At 47.2% G+C, this 23,136-nt stretch overlaps 1 protein-coding gene across 1 annotated transcript; it reads left to right on the forward strand.

Moving 5' to 3' along the window:
* The first annotated feature begins 15,128 nt into the window (after positions 1 to 15,128).
* Positions 15,129 to 17,210, forward strand: LOC136624453 (uncharacterized). The gene is made up of 5 exons (XM_066598432.1): positions 15,129 to 15,472; positions 16,072 to 16,251; positions 16,341 to 16,464; positions 16,547 to 16,611; positions 16,982 to 17,210. The coding sequence occupies exons 1-5, from the start codon at positions 15,395 to 15,397 to the stop codon at positions 17,198 to 17,200; spliced, it is 666 nt and encodes a 221-aa protein (XP_066454529.1). The 5' UTR covers positions 15,129 to 15,394; the 3' UTR covers positions 17,201 to 17,210.
* Positions 17,211 to 23,136: the final 5,926 nt, after the last annotated feature.

The raw sequence follows: 23,136 nt of genomic DNA on the forward strand, positions 1-23,136 counted from the left end.
AATCCCCGATTTGATTGGTCCACTTTGGAATTGACACATTGGGGGTTGTCCTGTCATAGTCACTTAGCTACTAGATCCATGTGTTCAGTAGATACCATACTTATTCCGGAGTATTTGTCTAATTTTCATGACGTATTTTCCAAGAACCTGTCTGAGACTTTGCCTCCCCATAGGGAGTGGGACTGTGGCATTGATTTGATCCCCGACAGTCCCATCCCTAAGGGAGCCATTTCCAATTTGTCGGAACATGAGCTTGAAGCCCTTAAGTCCTATATCTCAGAGTCTCTGGCTAAACAACATATCAGGCCATCCAGGTCCCCTGCCAGGGCGGGTCTTTTCTTTGTAGAGAAGAGGGATGGGACTTTGAGGCCTTGTGTGGATTATCGGGCTTTGAATAAAATTACCATGAAGAACCAGTGCTCCTTGCCCCTGATTCCTGACTTATTCAATCAGGTGGTAGGGGCCCACTGGTTTTCCAAATTGGACTTAAGAGGGGCTTACAATTTAATTTGCATCCGAGAGGGAGATGAGTGAAAGACCACGTTCAATACCTCGTTCAGACATTTTGAATGCCTGGTTATGCCCTTCGGACATTGTAATGCCGCCACTGTGTTTCAGGGATTTATGAATGCGGTCTTCTATGACTTCCTGGGGGTATTTTGGTCATATATCTCGATAACATCCTGGTGTACTCCCCAGACTGGGATTCTCATGTGCAGCACCTAAGGCTGGTTCTGACCCGTTTGCGTGAGTACCAACTTTTTGTCAAGTTGGAGAAATGCAATTTTGGCACAAAACAAGTGTCTTTCCTGGGTTATGCGATTTCACCCACGGAGATTCAGATGGGGTCTGATAAAGTGGCAGCAATCTCCCAATGGGTCAGACCAGATAACCTGAAAGCTCTCCAGCAGTTTTTAGGTTTCGCAAATTTTTACCGTAAATTCATTAAGAATTATTCTGTTAATGCGCAGCCCCTGACCGATCTTACCAAGAAGGGGGCCGACTTGGTGAGATGGTCACCAGAGGCCCTAGAGGCTTTTGGTTGTCTCAAGAGGGCGTTTGCTGCTGCCGCGGTACTAGTACAGCCTGACGCGGCGACCGTTCTTCATTGAGGTCGATGCGTCTGAGGTAGGGGCAGGGGCTGTACTGTCTCAGGAGATCAGCAGGAGACCTGGGTATAGCCCATGTGCTTTCTTCTCGCGGAAGTTCAGTTCGGCGGAACGTAACTACATTGTGGGTAGTCGTGAGTTGTTGGTGATTAAATGGGCTCTAGAAGAGTGGCGTCACCATCTTGAGGGGGCAAGGCATCCCATTACTGTATAGAGTGATCATAAAAACTTGGTATATCTCACCAATGCCAAGAGACTCACAGCTCCTCAAGCCAAGTGGGTGTTTAACTTCGTCGTTACATATATTCCAGGGGAGAAGAACGTGAAGGCAGACGCCCTCTCACGGAGTTTCAGTTCGCCAGAAAGTGAGACAGTGGCTCCAGAGAATATCTTGGCACCTGAGGTGGTGGTGGCAGCTGTAGAATCTGATCTCATTCCTCGTCTACGGAGTTGTCAGTAAGACGCTCCCTCGGGGTGCTGGAGGGCAGATGGTTTATGCCAGAGACCTTACATCTCAGGGTCATTAAAGAGTCTCACTTATCTGTTCTCGCAGGTCATCTGGGGGTTCAGGGGACTCTGGATCTTTGTTCTAGACACTACTGGTGGCCAGGCAAGTCGCGGGAGCTCTGCGACTTTGTTAAGGGATGCTCTGTCTGTGCACACAGTACAAGTCGGCAGTGGCGTCCGGAGGGGCCCCTGAGACCGTTACCGATGCCGTCTCGTCCGTGGTCGCATTTATCAGTAGATTTTATCACAGATCTGCCAGAGTCTCAGAAATTCACCATGATACTGGTTGTTGTGGACCGCTTCTCAAAAATGGCACACTTCATGGCACTAAAGAAGCTACCTTCTGCTATAGAGTTTGCCAAGATTTTTGTAAAAGAAATCATTCGTCTACATGGGGTGCCCGAGAACATTGTATCTGATCGTGGGGTTAAGTTTGTTGCGTAATTCTGGCAAGCCTTCTGTAGGAACCTGGGAACGTCGTTTTCCTTCTAGTCAGCATTCCACCCGCAAACTAATGGTCAGACTGAGCGGAAGAACCAGGATTTAGTGCAATATTTACGGTTGTTTGCTAGCGAAAAGGCTCATCAGTGGGCAGAATTCCTGCCGCTGGCAGAGTTTGCGCTAAACAACCGTACTTGTTCCTCTACTGGGGTGTCTCCATTCCGTTGCGTATATGGTCAGCATCCTTGCTTCCTTATAGCTATTTCTACTCCGTCTGCCTGTCCTACAGCTGATGTCGCCACAGATGCGGTGCAGGGAGTATGGAAAGAAGTACAGAAGAATCTGGAAGCAATGGGGGCTCATATGCAGTTGCGTAGTGAAGTCAGTCAGTATCTGAACCTTGCAGGGTGGGACAGAACGTATATTTGTCTTTTAGAAATCTCAAATTAAAGGTTCCGTCGTTGAAACTGGCACCGCCTTACATGGGTCCCTTTATCATCACACGGGTAGTAAATCCGCTCGCTTATGAACTTGATTTGCCAGCTACATGGAGGGTTCATAGGGTCTTTCACAAGTCATTATTGAAACCTTTTGTTACTTCAGTGAGAAAACTGACGAAACTGGGAACTGAATTCTTCCGCTGGACATCTTCCCTGCTGAAGACTCAATAACTTACTCATGGCGTAACCTGCCCTATCTGGCTCACCATAAATCTGCCCAAGGGCAGTAAAAAAGGCATCTACCGATTAGTGGGCCAGTGAGTTGAGAGGTAGCTAGAATTCCCAGTTTTGAGGGTCACCCCTCAACCATGAAATAACAATGCCCACCCTCTGGTATTCAGAACCCGACGAGTAGGGACGTAATTCGAAATACAACTTGCACGCTTCCCAGAAAGAGAAAAACGTCCTACGGTCACCATCGAAAACATCAGGTAGAGAGATCTTAGGTTCGACCCCCGACCTGCAGGAGTTGTGACCAACGTACTGGTAGTGGTCTGCTCCTGTTGCTGGAGCTGAGTGGACAGGTCTTGCACCATACCTGTCAAGACTTGCACTTGATTGACAAGAGCAGCAATAGCCTCCATATCAGGGGTCAAACGGGAAGGTCGAACCGGATACCCAGCATCAATATGGGCTAGTGTTTCTGTTAGGACTGGCAGGGGCAGATTGACAGGGGATCTCTACGCCAGCCCTCTCCCGTGTCCCTACCTACTTGCCCCCCTGGGCTAGGCCCCTGGGCGACAACTCGTCAATGGTCCCTGTGCTGCACTAGTGACAGGGAACCCCAAGAAGATGGGACAGGGAGACCGGCAGGTGAGCACCGAGTAGCTGACTGGAAGCAACAACTAAGCAGACAGAGAATAGTCGAGAAACAAGCTGGGTCAAAACCAGAAGACACGTGCAGAGTACAGGAGGAAAAAACAGAAGCAGAGTCAAATGAAAAGCCGAAGTCAAACACACTGAAGTCAGGTCAATAAATGCAGGTGTAGGCAAACAAATCAAAACCAAACACTGGTAACCAGAGTCTGGGCCAGCAAGGTATATATGCAGAACTCCCCTCCCAGAGGGGCAGGGCGAAGTCGCATCACGACCACAGGGAATCATAAAGCCGCCCACTCCCCTGCGGCGTGCACCGACAATTTTTTCTTGTACATTGCAATTATCTTTGCACACACTTTTACAATAATTTCTAGCATAGGTGAAGTACTTATTTACCAAGGGCCATTACAAGCATCATTCTGTCTGGTTATACAGAGCTTCCAACACAATTGGGGCTCCCCAGCTTACTTTACACTCAAACCAAGTGCTCGTATTTCATGTGGTCACTTACTGGTTGTGAGAGTCAGAATCATAAAATGTAAGCCTCAGACAAGAATGGCGCTATGCCCAGATGCTTCAAGATCCTAGGGAATCTACAACCTACCTAAAAAGCATAGCTTAGAGAGGCTGCAAATAGCCACCTCAACCACTATTATCACAATTTATCCTTGGCTACTTGGGCTCATACATGCTATAGCTTAAAGGTATCACTTTCCGGAGTACATTTGTATATTTTATATGCTATACAACAATTCCATATGATTTAACACGGGACACAGCAGTCATATAATATCTAATATAATCCTCTAAAGCTGACAGCCCCTCCCTTATTAACTGCAAATTTATCCTAAACAAATATTAGGAATAGAGATGAGCGAGCATTGTCCTTAGCGAGTATCTCTCCGCTCGGGAGAAAAGGTTCGGCTGCCGGCGCGGGTGACAGGTGATTTGCGGCAGTCAGCGGGGGGAAGAGAGAGATCTCCCTGCTCTCCCCCGCAGCTCCCCGCCCGCCGCTGGCAGCTGATCTTTGCTCCTGAGCGGGCAGGTACTCGCTAAGGGCAATGCTCGATCGAGCAATTGCCCTTAGCGAGTATACTCGCTCATCTCCAATTAGGAACCTTTATTTATTAAAGATCCATATCTCTTTCTACTATGGGTCTGGGAAATACTTAGGCTGGGTTCACACGGGGCGGATTTGCCGCGGAAATTCCGTCCGGAATTCTGCTGCGGCAAATCCGCATGCGGCCGCTAATCCCGGGGTTTAGCCAGCCATGTGGACGAGATTTCTTTTTTTTTTTTTTCTTCCGCTGCGGTTGCACTCTCCTCTATGGGAGCGCCTGCCACAGCGGAAGAGCAAGCCGCCAGGCCTCTTCAAAACCACCGCGGGTTTTGAAGCAGCGGTTCTCCCGCCGGAAATCTCACGGTTTTCCGTTGAGAATCCGCCCTGTGTGAACCCAGCCTTAGGGATCTCCTCTGGGTCCAGTAATGTAATATGTATACTTGTATCTACCTGAAACCCATCATCATCCCAGTCTTGTACAGGAGTCATATCGTGCAGCTGGGACATAGGTACTTCATTGCCTATAGGCTGCTGGGCAATAACCTCAGCATTCTGAGACTGCTCTGAGGATGATGCCGCATGACTTTCAAGTTTATTGTTTGATATGCAGTTAATAAATCCGAAGGGAAATTCTGTCACCAGCTCAGATAGTTGATCAGGTATAACACTGTATTCTGAATTAGAACTCTTTTTGAAGGGGGAGGGCTTCTACACTTTTTCTTTAGATGTCTCACCCTTACACTATTGTAACAACTTAATGAGTGAATGCCCCCTTTCTTTTCATCACTTCCTCTACCATGCTTCCTATTATTCTTTAAATGTTACTTCTGAAATATTTCCCACCGCTCTTGCCATCTCTCGATGGTTACGTTTCACTATCTCAGAGCAGTGTACCTGCCCTTTGGCATAAAAGGTCTGTATAGTCTTACATTTTTGCTCTGTCAGGTCTGTCATAGTCATACCATTACAGCATCTACTCATTTTGCAATGTCTACCCACTAATTGTGTCGGGGTATAATAATAACAAGAAGGAGAGCTCATTCCCCCTTGAGCCACTAAAGGTTCAGATATTAACTTATTATGCTGGACCTTAAGCTGTTCATACGGCGTCCTATATCTTCGCCCAATCCTTTCAGGTGTGTTATAATCCTTCTCTTTTCCTGGACATCTATTGTTTTAGCGTGAAGTTGCTTCTGAAGATTTTCCATTTTAACTCTTATAATCTCTTTTTCCCTCTGCCACTGACTCTGGCACCCATCCATGGCTGCACCCGCTGACCCTACAGTATCAGCCCTAGGTTCTCCATTCAATTCCTGAATACACTTCACCACAATCTCGTTCCCAGAAGGCATCTCTCTACACTTCTCCAGTCCACAATTCTTTGTGTATGCAAAAATGTTTTGTCATCTGTTCCTTCTCTGTCTTTCATGTCTAAGCTATCAAGATATTTATAAGTCAGTCTATTGTAGTCAGTGCATCTGACAGGAGAGCTTTCTATTTCTTGGACTATCTGCCTAGTGGGCACTTGAACACATCCTTACCCTCCCCCCTCATTTCTCAGTGAGCCTCCCATGATCCACCTGGTTATTACTAATTCTCAGGTGTCTCCTACAAATGTCATCACATAGGCAGAACCTCCCCGCCTTTGTCTCCAGCCTTCGTGGCTGATACCACCCCAAGGCCATCACGACGGGTCACTAAGCGAAGTTCAAAGTCTACCTCCATCTGTCTTACACTCTTTGGGGCTGATACCACCTCAAAGAACTCAAGACAGGTGATGACACAGGTCTTATTTGTAGTACTCCTGGTTTTATTATAAGGGCTCACTCCATCTGTCTGTTATATCCTTCTCGGGGGGCTCCCGCCTAGAGGCACTCAAAACAGAACCCAGTATCCGGACATATTCTTGTCTCTTACCTAACGTCTCAGAGAGGAAACTGAAAGTAACCGGAACACCGCGTGGTGCTCGTTACGAGTAACGAGTATCCCGAACACCCTAATATTCGCCCGAGCATCAAGCTCAGACGAGTACGTTCGCTCATCTCTAATTCTAACGCAACAAATATGTAAAATTTCTCTTATTTTTGTTTGTTTATTATAAAACCAATAAAAATTATTGAAAAGGAAAAAAATTGCCCATGTCGGGTTAAACAGACAGGCCGACGGTAAATGTGTTGTAGTGAATCTGTGTCCTGTGATCCGAAAGTTGTGAAGTACCGTGCAGTCCCACAAGCAATGGCGGAGACCCACCCCCGCCTCCCGGCAGTGAAAGCAATTGTCAAATGTAAATATGAGTGTCTATGAGTCCAGCTCGGTCGCGATGGGCCGTTCAGCAATAGAGCCTCCAATTTCTCCAGGCTAAGAAAATATCCCAACGGAGAGCCCAGTTCCCGAAGGTCCCGCAGGATCAGTGAGAGAGACTTAGACGGGTTAATGATTAGAAGTATGTCCTCCCCGAACGCTGCTACCGAAATATCAGGGTGGCTCGCTTGGATTGTCTGTACTAATGGCACTGGCTGAAAATGATAAAGTAGGGGGTCCAGTGAAAAATTAAATAGTAGGGGCGAGAGGGGGCAACCCTGTCTAGTTCCCCTAACGATATCTATAGGTTGGGTTATATGACCGTTTACCATGAAAGTGGGGTTTATTTCTGATTGGATATATTGTATGAAATTGTAAAAATTTGCTCCAAATTTCCCATGTTGTAGGGTAGAATTTAAAAAAGGACAAGGCACTTTGTCAAACGCCTTTTCTGCATCTAGGGCAAGTTGTAACATCTGAGGGGCGTGCGGTTTACCAGCGTCTATCGTTGCAGCGATGGCCGTTCATATATTTTTGTTGGAAGTGTCTGCATATTGTGAATCCTCATTGGGAGGGATGTATGAGAGTGGAGAGTAGGCTTTGGAGGCGGCTGGCTAGAGCCTTTGTCAGGAATTTATAATCACTATTTAGTAGGGAAATTGGCAATAGGACTGGACTAGTAGGGATCTTTATTGGGTTTAAGAAGGAGTTTGGTCCTGGAGTCTAGAATCAAGTCAACCTGTGTATTTTAGGAATATATATAATAGTTTGGTTGCTGTAAGAGCCATCTCTGTCAGCAGGATCTTGTAATACTCACTACATTGGGGGCCTGGGGTATTATTATTTGGTGCAGCCATGATTACCTCCCGTATCTTCTGTTCTGAGAACAGTGATTCCAGGAAGGCTACCTGGTCCGGTGTGAGTTTGGGTAATACAAGAGACTGTTGCCAGGAGTCTATCTTCTTCATGTCAGTGGGTGTTGCCCTATAGATGTCTTCAAAGTAGTTGCATATGGTCCCCTCTATGTCTGTTTGTTCGGAGTATCTCATCCCTGTGCGTGGGTCTGTGATATGTGATTGGTTTGTGTTTTTGTTGTGAGTTTGCTATACGTGCCAGCAATCTGCCAGGTTTATTGGCTTGGCGGTAAAATTTATTCTGTTCCAGTTTAGTGAGCCAAACTGCCTGCCATTGCACGAAAGCTTCTAAAGTTTGTTTAGTTTGTCTTGTTGGGAAGGGGAGCGGCGAGCTGCCGCTGTGCAGTCAGCAGGGAATGTTGGAGTTTACTGAATTGAGACCTGATCTGTTTCCGCTTAAATGAGACGAAGCTTATCACATGGCCTCTCATTGCTGGTTTGGGCATCACCCAAAGCAGAGGGGTGTTATTTAAGTGTTCAATATCGTTGTTCAAATAGTTAGCCCAATGTGTTTTTAAGTATTTGTGAAAATCTTCTGAATTGTATAGATGTAATGGAAAAGGCCAGGTTCTAATCCTTACTGCTAAGTTTCTACCGATGAGGGTCATACTAATCAGGGCGTGGTCCGTGATTGCTATGGGTAGTATTTCTATGGCGGAGAGCCTTTCAAATAGGGAGAGTGCAATAAGAAAGAAATCTATCCTGGAGAAGCTCTGGTGGGCCAAGGAATAAACTGTATATTCTCTGGAAGTGGTACTGGTCATGCGCCAGAGGTCACAAAGCATTCCCAGTTCCATGAGATAGGCCAGATCTTTAGAGGGTTGCATGTGGGACACATTTAGTGAGTATTTGTGTAGGGTTAGGCAAATAGTGGTGTTAAAGTTCCCCCTACAACTAAGTGTGTGTCCTGTCTATGAAGTAGAAAAGAGGTAATTTTGGATAAAAAATTACTGTTTGGATGATTTGGGGTATATATATTGAGGAAAGCATATTGTTTATTGTATATATTTACTGTTTATAGCAGATGTCTACCCTCTTCATCAATTAGCTCCTCTACTATGGGGGATGACAGGCCCCTTCAAAAGAGAATGGCCACGCCACGAGTCTGGGATGTATAGCAGGAGTCTAGGCCCTCAAGGAGGCTCCTGATGCAGACTGCCAATGCATTTACTGTAAAAAGACCACATCCGGTCCAAGGCGCCTCAAGTGAGTGAGGACCTTCTTATGCTTGATCGGTGTGTTGAGGCCCGTCACATTCCACGAAACCAATTTAAAGGGGTTGTCCCGCGGCAGCAAGTGGGTCTACACACTTCTGGATGGCCATATTAATGCACTTTGTAATGTACATTGTGCATTAATTATGAGCCATACAGAAGTTATAAAAAGTTTTTTACTTACCTGCTCCGTTGCTAGCGTCCTCGTTTCCATGGAGCCGACTAATTTTCGCCGTCTAATGGCCAAATTAGCCGCGCTTGTGCAGTCCCGGTCTTCTTTTTTCAATGGGGCTGCTCGTGTTGGATGCCGGCTCCGTGTAGCTCCGCCCCGTCACGTGCCGATTCCAGCCAATCAGGAGGCTGGAATCGGCAATGGACCGCACAGAAGCCCTGCGGTCCACCGAGTGAGATCTCCGCGGCCATCTTCATCAGGTAAGTAAGAAGTCACCGGAGCGCGGGGATTCAGGTAAGCGCTCTCCGGTGTTCTTTTTTAACCCCTGCATCGGGGTTGTCTCGCGGCGAACTGGGGGGGGGGGGGGGGGTTGAAAAAAAAAAAAACCTGTTTCGGCGCGGGACAACCCCTTTAATGTCGATGGAGCTCATGTATTCTTGTTGTGATGTATACCTGGTGTTTGTCATAGTGACAAGAGTGGATTAGTGTGTGTCAAGTTAATATTTATTACCTTGTTCCCCATCATCCCAGCGAGCAACGTAGGATCAGATAGATGCAGGTCAGGAACCCACGCGCCAGCCAGCTCAACCTGGGAGGCAGCGGAGAGGAAAAACATCTTGGCGTCAGAACAGTACAACCATCAAAATTAACCATTAACATTCTTAGTTGTATAGTTACCAGATCAAAATGAATACAAAAAAAATGAAATAAGAGAAAGAAAAGGTACTGCTGCCCTGAAGGGTCAATGTGATCTCCGGCTCTAAGCCTCTTGCCTACTGGAGAACGTCAGTGTTTCCCAAAGCCTGTTTTATTGCAGGTGACCATCTTTGTTGAGGTTGAAATATCGACCTGCTGACCTTGGGTCATCGTATATCAGGTATTGAACATTATGTTGCGTTTTAAGCCTGGCCGGGAGCAGGAGTTGGAGCTGTATATTTTTCTTGTGAAGATAGCGACAAATTGGGGAGAAGGTCCTGTGTTTCTGGGAGACAAGCGCCAAAAGTCCTGGAAAATCAGCACTTTGAAATCTCTGATCTGTAAAGTTGATTGACCGCAGTAATCTCTCAGGATCCTCTCCTTAACTGTCCAGTTTAGATATCTCGCTTTTACTCATCTGGGACGTTGGTTTCCTGCATCTGGAGGTCTGTGGGGTCCAATTCTATGGACTCTTTCTATACAGGTGTTATCAATGGGTATGTCTGGAGGTAGAGCTTTAGGGAGCTGCTCCGTCAGGAGAGTAAGCAATTCACAACCCATGATGTTCCCTGGGATACCTATGAAGCGCAAGTTGTTTCTGCAGTCTTGATTCTCCGAATCCTCAAGCTTCTCCTTCAGTTTCTGCTCCATTTCTCAACATATGGTAATTGATTGTTGGAGACTTGAGATCTCCTAAGAACCCACTTTATTTTCTAGTTCTGTAATCTTCTGGGAATTTGTGGTTATAAGTGAGAGGGCGCGTTTGTCAAACATCGGCATAAGAAATTGGGATACATCTTGTGCCACCGTGGCAGCTTGTAGTGTCTCCTGAGGTTGATGAGCGAGATAGGCTATTACTTGGAGAGCATTATCCTGATGCTCTGGTGTGAGAACCAGGGTCCCCCTGATTGATGAGCTGCTGCAGTCATCATGGGCTCAGAGCCGGCAGACTCCCCCTCTCCACAGCGGAGCAGGCTCAACGCCTCTCCTCTCCTTCTCTCCTGCTGAACCAAGCAGCTGCACAGCACCGTAGTGACTTTCCTCCTCACCACCGCTCCCCAGAGGATGGTTGGGTCCGCGGCGAGCTCCTCAGCTAACAGGTGAGGCTGTTACTGTCTACTCGTTTGCAGTGAATGCCTGGATAGTTTCAGTAATCAAGGCTGGGAATGTGCAGGCCTCGCTAGGCCGTGGGTCCCGTATGTGCCTGTGGTCACGGATCCGCCCTAGAGGGGACTCTATTCAATCCTCAGTAGCACAGGAGGACATCGGCCAGGTGTTTTAGCTATCCCAGGCTCCAAAATTGCGGTATGAGCCTAAATCCTGTTCAGCAATCTGTTTTGTTTTTTTTTTAAAGCAGCTGGGGCTGATTTTCGAAGTAGGGGTTATATTTCAAGTCACACCCCCAAAAATCCTCGCACGTAGTACTACAAAGTCGCGCAACTTTGTTGCACCACGTGCGACTTTATGGCACCACAAAATTGCGATATTGCCACCAGAAAACGCTGCGATATTGCTTACACCACCGATGTGATATCGCTGCGATTTTTCCCGCCACAATATCGCATCACCCGTGTGAACAGGCCTAAAGCTCCACGTTTGAATATAGCCTCACTGCAGTTGGATTGATTAATGAAGATTACACTGTGGAACACAATTTTTGTAACAGATAAGCGGCTTGTAGTTACTTGCGCTAAATTCAAATATGATATCTGTTTTTTTCTGCCATGTTTTTCAATGGGAATAATGTAATCTAATTGCCATTGTATTGTATTTTTTGGAAATTTGCCTTTACAATTAATCCAGTCGACTCGATTAACCTTGCTTAATAAAAAGAATAACAAAAGTGATTGCACAACTATTTCACAATCACTGTTACACACCGCATGCTGACCAAACACTATAAGGGTAGGTTTGTGTAACATATAGGGTACGCACCGCGTGCTGGCTGAACACTATAAGGGTAGGTTAATGTAACATATAGGGTACACACCGCTTGCTGACTGAACACTATAAGGGTAGGTTTGTGTAACATATAGGGTACGCACCGCGTGCTGACTGAACACTATAAGGGTAGGTTAATGTAACATATAGGGTACACACCGCGTGCTGACTGAACACTATAAGGGTAGGTTTGTGTAACATATAGGGTACGCACCGCGTGCTGACTGAACACTATAAGGGTAGGATTGTGTAACATATAGGCTACGCACCGCGTGCTGACTGAACACTATAAGGGTAGGTTAATGTAACATATAGGGTACACACCGCGTGCTGACTGAACACTATAACGGTAGGTTTGTGTAACATATAGGGTATGTCTCCACGTGGCGTAAAGACTGCAGATCATCCACCAGTAAGTTGTAATTAATGAACTGTGTTTTTACAGGTCATTGGTTAGACTCAATTAAAGAATCAAAATCATAAAACAAAAATACATGTTAAGTATCGCTGCATCCATAAAGGTCCGATCTATCAAAGTAATGCATTATTTACCCCGTACCGTGAACATCATCCAAAAAAACAATTAAAAACCCAAAAATGTGCTTATTGGTCATTCTGTCTCCAAGAAAAAATGTAATTTAAAAATGAGCGAAAATTCATATGTATTCCAATATGGTAATAACGTAAACTACAGGACGTCCCGCAAGAAATGAGCCCATGCAGAACTATGGGGATGGAAAAAAAAGTTTTTGATCGCAGAAAATGGCAACAGAAAATAATTTTATTTTAAATTAAATGATTTTGAAAAAAAATAAAAGTAGTACAGCAAAAAATAAACCACATAAGTTTGGTATCGTAGTAATTATACTGAACTACAGAACAAAGTTATGTCAGTTTTGTCGCAGTTTATGGGCCGCAGAAACAAGGCGCACCGGAAGATAGCGGAATTTCATGTGTTTGTTTCATTTTACTTCACTTTTTAAATGTTTTTCAGTACAGTATACGGCACATTTAATAATACCACTGAAAAATACAAGTCGTCCCGCAAAAAACAAGCCCTCATACAGTGACATCGATGGATAAATAAAGGAGTTACGAAGAAAATGCTTGGTCACTAAGGAGTTAAATAACTTCAAAATGAGACGTGCGGCTATTATTCAGTGTAACCAGTGTAATCAGCAGCTTTTAATTTTACAGAAATGTATCAAAAATCCTTGCGCACATTAAGTTCTTGTATTCCATATATCCTTGAGTGTTGGAAGCTTACTGACCCCTTCAGAGTGATAGTACAGCTCTCAAACACAGCGGCAGAGATAGTGATTGCAGTGCAGTTACTTCCAGTATTAGTGAATACAGTGCAGTTACCTCCAGTATTAGTGAATACAGTGCAGTTACCTTCAGTGATCACAGGTGATGTGCCCTCTGATTTGGGGTCATACATTTATCTTCTTGCTCTGGGCCCAGACCGCCATAAAGGCTTCTTCCAGTTATGACTAGTCTCTGCACACGCTGTCCATCCTGACGCTACTCCAATTAACCTCTCAGTAACTCCCCTGTAGTACTAATGCATCTTCTGTGACCTGACAAATCAGTAATGTCTCTTTCCCTATAATTCAGGTGTCCTTTTGTGACTCCACTATACTATAAGGCTGCCTTTGTTGGCCCACTTAGTTATAGTGCCCCCTATGTATCACCCAGTGCCGCTCTGTTCCCAGCATCACCTGACTCCGCCCCCTCTCCAGCCTTGCGCCCAGTGTGTCTGGAGTTCGTGGGACAAGTCGGGTAATGCTGTGAACAGCGCGGTGCTGGGTGGCAGTCTTGACAGTCAGGAAGACAGAAGATGGCTAATAATGGTGCTAATGAACTGCGGGTCAGCAGTGGGGGCCGAGCAGTGGGGTGTGGAGGGGGTTGTGTTCGGGGTCAGCAGTGTTGCGTAAGGGAAGAGGGGTTAATGTCCGGTAATTGTATTATTATAGGGGATTTTCTACTTCACATAGCATGTTAGGCTTAATGAAAACCATATTCATCTAATTCTTCCTGCATCAAACCTCCCCTCCCCCTTGGACGGCAAGAAGAAGCCCAACAAGCCAAGCTCATTTGAAGGAAAAAAATTCCTTCCTGACTCCATGATGGCAGGCAGAGTAATCCCTGGATCAACATTTGAGATCAACAACACCGTTGGTCAGCTAATGTCTATATCCTGTAATAGCATAGCGCTCTAAAAAGGCATCTAGTCCCGTCTTAAACTCCTCTGACCATCGTCACGTCCTCAGGCAGAGAGTTCCACAGTCTCACTGCTCTTACAGTAAAGAATCCCCTTCTCAGTTGGTGATGAAACCTGCTTTTCTCTAGAAATAGAGGATGCCGTATTGTAACCATCGCAGTCCTGAGTATAACCAGATCATGGGAGAGATCCTTGTATTGTCCGTAATGTATTTATACATAGTTATTTGATCGCCCCTTAACCGTATTTTTTTCAGGGTGAATAATCCAAATTTTGATGCCTCTCTGGGTATTCCAGTCCTTTCGGTCCGTTTATTAGTTTAGTTGCCCTTCTTTCATCCCCTTCAAGCACTGCAACATCTTTCCTGAGCACCGGTGTCCGGAACTGTACACAGTATTCCATGTGGGGCCTGACAAGTGCCTTATATAGTGGGAGGATAATGTTCTCGTCCCTCGCCCCTATACCTCTTTTAATGCACCCCAAGACTTTGTTAGCTTTTGCAGCAGCTGACTGGCATTGATTTCTCCAGTTAAATCTACAGCCCACTAGTACCCCCAGGTCTTTTTCTATATCACTTTTCCCTAGCAGTACCCCATTTAGTGTATATTGGTGACATCCGTTTCTCCTGCCCATGTGCAGAACCTTACATTTATCAACATTGAACTTCATTTTCCATTTTTCTACCCAAGCCCCCGGCTTATCTAGGTTATTTTGTAGCCATAGATCGTCTCCAGTTGTATTAATTTTCGTATATAATTTTGTATCATCTGCAAATACTGATATTTTTCTGTGCAGTGCCTCTATCAGGTCATTGATAAATATATTGAACAGAATGGGGCCTAATACTGAACCCTGTGACACCCTGTCGCCCAATCAGAGTATGAACCATTTATTACCACCCTCTGCTTTCTATCTCTGAGCCAGTTCCTTACCCAGATGCACACGGTTTTGCCCAGACTGAGCTGCCTCATTTTATATATCAGCCTATTATTCGGCACGGTATCAAATGCTTTAGAGAAATATGGATATACAAGATCAATAGACTCTCCAGGTCCAGCCTAGAACGTATTTCATTGTAGAAGCTAATCAAATTGGTCTGACATGATCGACCCCCCCCCCCTCCCCCATGCTGATGAGCGGTTATGGTGTTGTTTTCCTTGAGGTAATCTAGGATGGCGTCTCTCAGAAATCCCTCAAATATTTTTCCAATTATTGAAGCGAGACTTACCAGTCTGTAGTTACTAGTCTCTCTTTCAGACCCCTTTTTGCATATTGGAACCACATGGGCAATGCATCAATCCAGTGCTATGACCCCGGTCTCAATAGTGTCAATATAAGAAATGGCTGTCTAGCTATCATGTCTCTTAATTCCTTTAGAAAACTTGGGTGTATTCCATCTCGACCCTTCGATTTTACATTGTCTCGTCTTCTTCCCATTCAAGATACTCGGCTGATATCTTCTATATCAGATAATTATCCTGATTGACCCGACAAGGATGGACAGGAACCGGGACAAGATGGCGGAGAGTATATTCACCCTCACCCTAGAGATACTCTTCCAGCTTACAGGAGAGGTGAGAGATTCTGGGGATGATGTCACGTTCCATCATTCTTATCTCTGTCAGTCTATGTTCACATCTATGGCCGAGGATTTACTGCAGATTCAGTCCTTTGGCCGCCTTCACATGAAGTGTGATTACTGCGGGTGTTCCACAATGGTAGCCTGCAGCTATTACCCAGTAAATCCGCACTGGCCAAATCCGTATCTTAATGGCTCGTATTATGCTGCGGACTTACTTGCCAAACTGCTGCGGATTTTATCCTTTGTTCTTCAGGAGTTCAAAATCCGCAGCATAAATCCGTAGTATAAATAGTCTCGCTGTGGATTTAGAATCTGCCGCAGTTCTCAAAGACTAAGTAGATTTGTTATAGAAAATACCGGCACCGCGTGAAAGACATTTTATAAATCTCCCCGCATGGCCTGTACTGTAAATGCTGCAGCCAAGTGTGAAGACGGCCGGAATGCTGGAAACTATTGCAGCAACAGCCAACAGAATAGAACAACAGAACTGATGAACACAGATGTGAAGAGCCGACATAACTGCCGGACCAGACTGGGAGGACTCTAGAAATGTCTGCAGGGATATTTATGGATGTGTCTTCTCATAAACAGGATTACACTGTAGTGAAGAAGACTTCTAGTGATGGCTGTCAGGCCCCGGTGTCTGATGGATGGGGGAGACCCCTGAGCCCAATCACAGGGCCTCCACCTCACCCCCTGATACTGGAGGAGATCAATGAGCAGAAGATCCTAGAACTCATCAACAAGATGATTGAGCTGCTGACTGGAGAGGTAACACTGCTGGGAATGCTGGGAGATTATACTGTAACACTATGGCGGTATAACGTGTCTGGGTGATGACGGTATCATTGTGTTGTCAGGTTCCTATAAGGTGTCAGGATGTCACTGTCTATTTCTCCATGGAGGAGTGGGAGTATTTAGAAGGACACAAGGATCAGTACAAGGACGTCATGATGGAGGACCACCAACCCCTCCCATCACCAGGTAATAGACAGGACTAAATCCACACGGCCTTTATTATTTGTATGTAGAGAATAAATTCAGTGGCTGTCTGTGTTTTCTGCAGGTAGATCCAGTAAGAGAACAGCAGCGGAGAGATGTCCCCGGCCTCTTCTTCCACAGGATGATCAGGTAGATGGAGAGAAGGTCTCATGAAATCTCCCCCCTGGTCTGTAGGACGGCTGGGAAGGTCTTGTGTTTAGTCTTATTATATGATTGATACTTGTGTAATGAGAAAGCTGGAGATGGCAGGATTACAGCCGACCGCAGACATTAGATCTCCACATCTTATCACTTTTTTCTGGTTCTGGAGACTTCTGGTTGGAATAAAGAAGCAACAGGTTGGAGTTATACAGGAGACCTGCAGCTATTTGGCCCAGATCACTACTGCTGTCATGTCATTCCGGCTCCTCATACTAATTAATGACCTTTTCTGGCCATATAAAACCTTCCACACGACTTCTCCAACTGTGTGATGACTTTTACAATATTTATTTCACAGCTGGTGAAACTGGAGGAAGATCTGATCCCCATTGATGCTACAGAGACACATGTGAGGGGGTATCAGCCGTGTAAGGAGGAGATTCCTACAGATGACCCCCCAGGTGAGACTGCATGTAGAGAAGAGTCTGTGTTGTCGGGGTTTTCAGCTGTATATTCCCTTATTCAGCCACAATTTATCTATATATATAAAATAGGATGTGTGTATGCGCCACCATAACTCATGGACGCCTGGAACAATTTCAACCAAACTTGATACATATATGTCATTCCGTGTTGACAATTTTTTTTTTTGGGGGGGGGGATAAGACAACCCCACTACCCCAGGGGGGAGAGGTGTCGAATGCCGGAATTGTACTTGAGCAGATGGTTTTTATTTCAGTCTTACACAGACTACCTCCTCCTCCTCTAATACTAATATATTGCACAGACCTCCTGCTCCCAGATAATATCTTACACAGACAACCTCCTCCTCTGCTCCAACTACCACGCAGCTTCCCACCAGCACTGAGCCACTATGTACCACACAGAAATGAACCCAGCAGCCACTCTTATAAAAGCTGTCCAAAACTAAATCTGTGTTGCCCACAGAAACCAATCACAGTGCAGCTTTCATTTTACCTCAGCAGTATAACAAATGAAAGCTGAGCTGTGATTGGTTGCTATTGGCAACAAAAATTACAGGGGAAGATGGGGAGTTTTTGATTTTTAATTACGCCAGTATTACACAGTCCACCTGCTCCTCAGATAATAATATTTTACACAGACAACTTCCTCGTCCTCAAATACTAATATTACACAGACGACCTCCTCATATGCCATTATATTACGCAGACAACCTCCTACTCATATACGAATATATTAAACTAATACTATATATATATATACACACATGTTTAAATTCTTTTCGTGTCTAAAAAAAAAAATACATGGGCAAAGCCGTGTAATCAGCTAGTATATAATAAAGTGTAAATGTTATATAATATTTTTATGTAAACCTAAACATTCAATATTTTCTGCTAAAAAGAACTGAGGGAACATCTCAATCACACATCAGATCTGGATGATCTCCATCCTCTGCAGACGCTTTCATGTCTGTCACATGGGCTCATTGTGAAGCTGCTCTCATCTGTGAAGAGAACGGGGTGCCAATGGCCGACCTGCCGATTCTGGGTTGTCTGACGAATGCTCTTCAGGCTGCATGGTGCTGGGATGTGAGCTCAGCTTCCACTACAGGACGTCGGGCCCTCGTGGCCCCTTATGGAGTATTTCTGATATATACAGTTTGTTATTTCCCCTTAAAGGGGTTGTCCGGCCACACAGGGTAAAAATTTTTATAATGCTGCTGCTTTCCTTTCAGTAAGGATAGTAACAGACAGCATACAGGGGCTCAAACCGGCCGGCAGATCAGCTGCAATGTCAGTTTCTTACCTTAGATTCTGATCTTCACTGCAGCTTTCAAAGATGGCGCCTCTGTGTGCGCGCTCCCGATGGTAGTAAGAGACATGAAAAGGCAGGATTTCATGGCCTCCCTCAGCTCACGTCCTAGCCCCGCCCACGACATGCCCACCTCTATTGAACTGCTCTACAGTCTCTCCCCGCCCAGGCCCCGCCCCCTGCTGCATACTATAATCAGAGGGGGTGTGGCCAGGGGAGACTGCGTTATACACTCATGTCAGGATAAATTTCCTGGCATGAGTGTAAACAGCAGCACAGTGTATAGTGAATGGAGAGGGGCGGGGGAGAGACCAGAGAGAACTCTCCTGCAGCCCCCCACTGCAAGGCTACCTACTGCCCCCCACCCTGCTAAAGTGAAACAAAACATTTCCCCACACTCACATGCCCTCATAGTGCCCCTCCCACGGCGACCCCCCCTCACAATGACCCCCCCCCCACAGTGCACTCTCCCACAGTGCCCCCCTAATGATCGCCCACAGTGCCACAAACAGTGCCCTCTACAGTACCCCCTACACATGCCCCCCAGTGTCACCCCTACAGTGCCCTCCAAAGTAGCCCCCCTCATTCCCCCCAACCATAGCATTCTCCACAGTCCCCCCTCAACAGTGCCCCCCCAGTATTCCCCCCCCCACAGTGCCCTCCGCAGTACCCCCCCTACACATGCCACCCCCCCCCCCAGAGTCCCCCCACTGCACTCCAAAGTAGCCCCCCTCCACATGCCCCCCATCCACAGCGTCCCTATACAGTGCCCCCCCTGTGACCTCCCCCACAGAGTCCCCCTTTACAGTGCCCACACACAAGTACACTAACAGCACCCCCCCCCCTCCCCCCTCCCCCCGGGACTTCTGACAGCCGGGTCTCCTGACATTGCACACACACACATCACTGCCGCTCGCTCCCCCCCCCCCCCCCGGGACTTCTGACAGCCACTTGCACACATCCATCCATCCATCCTCCCCCCTCCCTCCCTCCCTCCTCCCATCCCCCCACGAGAGCCCGCCCCTCCTCTCATTCTTACCTTGGAGTTGAAGAGCCAGCAGACACACAACCCCTGCAGGCAGAACTGAGCTTCCCAGGCTGAAGTTCTTCTGCACATGCGCAGAGCTGTGCTGGAGAGGCGCGTCCCTGGTCGTCCCGACAAGAAGAGGACTAGAGACTTGTCGGAACCAGGAACCATGGCAACCGAGGAGCAACACGGGGGGGGGGGCAGCCAAGAGGTAAGTGAATAACTTCTGTTTGCCTAATTTACAATGCACAATGTATATTACAAAGTGCATTGTATTGGGCAAACAGAAGTAATGAGACCTAATGTTTATGGCCGGACAACCCCTTTAATGTTTTGGTAGAGCCACAGGCACTGTGTAAGGAGAAGCCATCCTCATTCTGCATTCAGCTGCTCCTTCCATCTGCCCCCAGCTGATACCCCATGCACTATGTCAGGGTCTCTGCAACATCCAATCACTCTATCAGACCTGGACCCCCCGTCCCCAGTGCTGCCTCCGCACATGTGCAAGTACTATTATCATGTCCCTCTCCTCTGCTGCTGGAACCAGAAGGACTGGGCATGCTCAGTAGGAACTTCCCACATCTTGGTACAAGTAACAGACAGCTGGGTTAGTGAATGGCTACAAACATATCTGTGCCCACTGATAATGGCGGTGCCGGGCTTGTAAAGGCGTCTTTATTCCCCGGTCAGCCGTACATGATCAGCAGACTGTAGTTGCAGTGCAGTTCAGGGCAGTTTACAGCAGGGGGCCTCAGCAGCTCTTATCCACCCAGAAGTGTGTACCTGCCTGCGCCCATGATTGGCACACATGAGAAAAATCCTAGATGCCATACGGACACGTAGGCGAAGAAAAATGGCCATCAAATTATGTACGTACGCTTGCCTGACCAGACACAATTTTGGGTAAATTCTAGACTTAATTCCGTGCGTATGCTCCATTCAGACATGTTATTCAGATAGATTCAGTATGCTTATTACTGAACCAGCAGCACATTTATAGTCCTCATGGGATAATATATCATAGAATATGGCAAGGAAAAGCTGTTTTTGTCCTAAAGGCGTCCAAATTGCAAAGAGTTATAAAATCAAAGGTGGAGAAAGTTATGAGCATCAATTAGAAAAAAATACAATAAAAAGTGTTAAATTAATAGAAAGGTAAAACATGAGTAACATAAACCTATAATATGAACCTTAGAGATGAGCGAACGTACTCGTCCGAGCTTGATGCTCGGGCGAATATTAGGGTGTTCGTGATGCTCGTTACTCTTAACGAGCACCACGCGATGTTCGGGTTACTTTCACTTTCATCTCTGAGACGTTAGCGCGCTTTTCTGGCCAATTGAAAGACAGGGAAGGCATTACAACTTCCCCCTGCGATGTTCAAGCCCTATACCACCCCCCTGCAGTGAGTGGCTGGCGAGATCAGGTGTCACCCGAGTATAAAAATCGGCCCCTCCCGCGGCTCGCCACACATGAGGTCTGACATAGCTGAGGGAAAGAGCTGTCTTAGTGGAGCTGCTATAGGAAGAGTGTTAGGAGTTAGTGTAGGCTTCAAGAACCCCAACGGTCCTTCTTAGGGCCACATCTAACCGTGTGCAGTACTGTGGAGGCTGTTTTTTTTGCAGTGTTGCACCCGTTTTTTTTTTTGGTGTATCGGCCGTGCAGAGCATTGCGCCCTGCAGTAATACTACAGGGACAGAAGTGGTGGTTAGGCAGGGAGAGTGTTACGAGTGATTGTAGGCTTCAAGAACCCCCACGGTCTTTCTTAGGGCCACATCTAACCGTGTGCAGTACTGTGGAGGCTGGTTTTTGCAGTGTTGCCCTTTTTTTTTTTTCCAAATCGGCCGTGCAGAGCATTGCGCCCTGCAGTAATACTCCAGGGACAGAATTGTGTAGGCAGGGCCAGAAGACATATATTATTGATTGAATATACGCAGTGGGCCTTTCCTTAAAAAAAAAAGGGCAAAAAATCTATTTGGCCTGCCTCTCACAGTCCTCAGCGTTCTGGGTACGTGTGTGCTGGGTGTACAACGTAAAAAAAATCATACGCAGCCGGCTACGTTTAACAGCAGGCTTGCGCCACATTATTTCTTACAGCGTTCTGTTTCTGAATTACTGGTAATACAGCATGCTGAGGGGTAGGGGTAGGCCTAGAGGACGTGGACGCGGCCGAGGACGCGGAGGCCCAAGTCAGGGTGTGGGCACAGGCCGAGCACCTGATCCAGGTGTATCCCAGCCGACTTCTTCGGGATTAGGAGAGAGGCACGTTTCTGGCGTCCCCACATTCATCGCACAATTAATGGGTCCACGCGTGAGACCTTTATTAGAAAATGAGCAGTGTGAGCAGGTCCTGTCGTGGATGGCAGAAAGTGCTTCCAGCAAGCTATTGTCCACCCACAGTTCTGCGCCGTCCACTGCTGCAAATCCGAATCCTCTGGCTGCTGCTCCTCCTTCCTCCCAGCCTCCTCACTCCACTACAATGACACATTCTCAGGATCGGGCTGACTCCCAGGAACTGTTCTCGGGCCCCTGCTCAGATTGGGCAGCAGTGGTTCCTCTCCCACCAGAGGAGTTTATCGTGGCTGATGCCCAACCATTTGAAAGTTCACGGGGTCCGGGGGATGAGGCTGGGGACTTCCGGCAACTGTCTCAAGACATTTCAGTGGGTGAGGAGGCCGATGACGATGAGACACAGTTGTCTTGCAGTCAGGTAGTAGTGAGGGCAGTAAGTCCGAGGGAGGAGCGCACAGAGGATTCGGAGAAAGAGCAGCAGGACAATGAGGTGACTGACCCCACCTGGTTTGCAATGCCTACTCAGGACAGGTCTTCAGAGGGGGAGGCAAGGCCAGCAGCAGGGCAGGTTGCAAGAGGCAGTGCGGTGTCCAGGGGTAGAGGCAGGGCCAGACCGAATAATCCACCAACTGTTTCCCAAAGCGCACCCTCGCGCCATGCCACCCTGCAGAGGCCGAGGTGCTCTAAGGTCTGGCAGTTTTTCACTGAGAGTGCAGACGACCGACGAACAGTGGTGTGCAACCTTTGTCGCGCCAAGATCATCCGGGGAGCCACCACCAACAGCCTCACCACCACCAGCATGCGCAGACATGTGATGGCCAAGCACCCCACAAGGTGGGACGAAGGCCGTTCACCGCCTCCGGTTTGCACCGCTGCCTCTTCCCCTGTGCCCCAACCTGCCACTGAGATCCAACCCCCCTCTCAGGACACAGGCACTACCGTCTCCTGGTCTGCACCCACACCCTTACCTCCGCAGTCCGCAGCCCCATCCACCAATGTCTGTCAGCGCACCGTCCAGCCGTCGATAGCGCAAGTGTTTGAGCGCAAGCGCAAGTACGCCGCCACTCACCCGCACGCTCAAGCGTTAACCGTGAACATAGCAAAATTTATCAGCCTGGAGATGCTGCCGTATAGGGTTGTGGAAACGGAGTCCTTCAAAAGTATGATGGTGGCGGCGGCACCGCGCTACTCAGTTCCCAGTCGCCACTACTTTTCCCGATGTGCCGTCCCAGCCCTGCACGACCACGTCTCCCGTAACATTGTACGCGCCCTCACCAACGCGGTTACTGCCAAGGTCCACTTAACAACGGACATGTGGACAAGCACAGGCGGGCAGGGCCACTACATCTCCCTGACGGAGCTCTTGCCTATGACCTAAAGGTTGCAAGTTCAATCCCCGC

This window comes from Eleutherodactylus coqui, chromosome 4, assembly GCF_035609145.1.
Source record: "Eleutherodactylus coqui strain aEleCoq1 chromosome 4, aEleCoq1.hap1, whole genome shotgun sequence".
In the NCBI taxonomy this organism is placed as follows: Eukaryota; Metazoa; Chordata; class Amphibia; order Anura; family Eleutherodactylidae; genus Eleutherodactylus; species Eleutherodactylus coqui.

Excerpts from the sequence above, each read along its gene's own strand:
- LOC136624453 (XM_066598432.1), top strand. The coding sequence starts at position 15,395 with ATGGACAGGAACCGGGACAAGATGGCGGAGAGTATATTCACCCTCACC. Across the intron at positions 16,465-16,546 it reads CCAACCCCTCCCATCACCAG|GTAGATCCAGTAAGAGAACA; the intron begins GTAATAGACAGG and ends TGTTTTCTGCAG. Across the intron at positions 16,612-16,981 it reads TTCTTCCACAGGATGATCAG|CTGGTGAAACTGGAGGAAGA; the intron begins GTAGATGGAGAG and ends TTTATTTCACAG.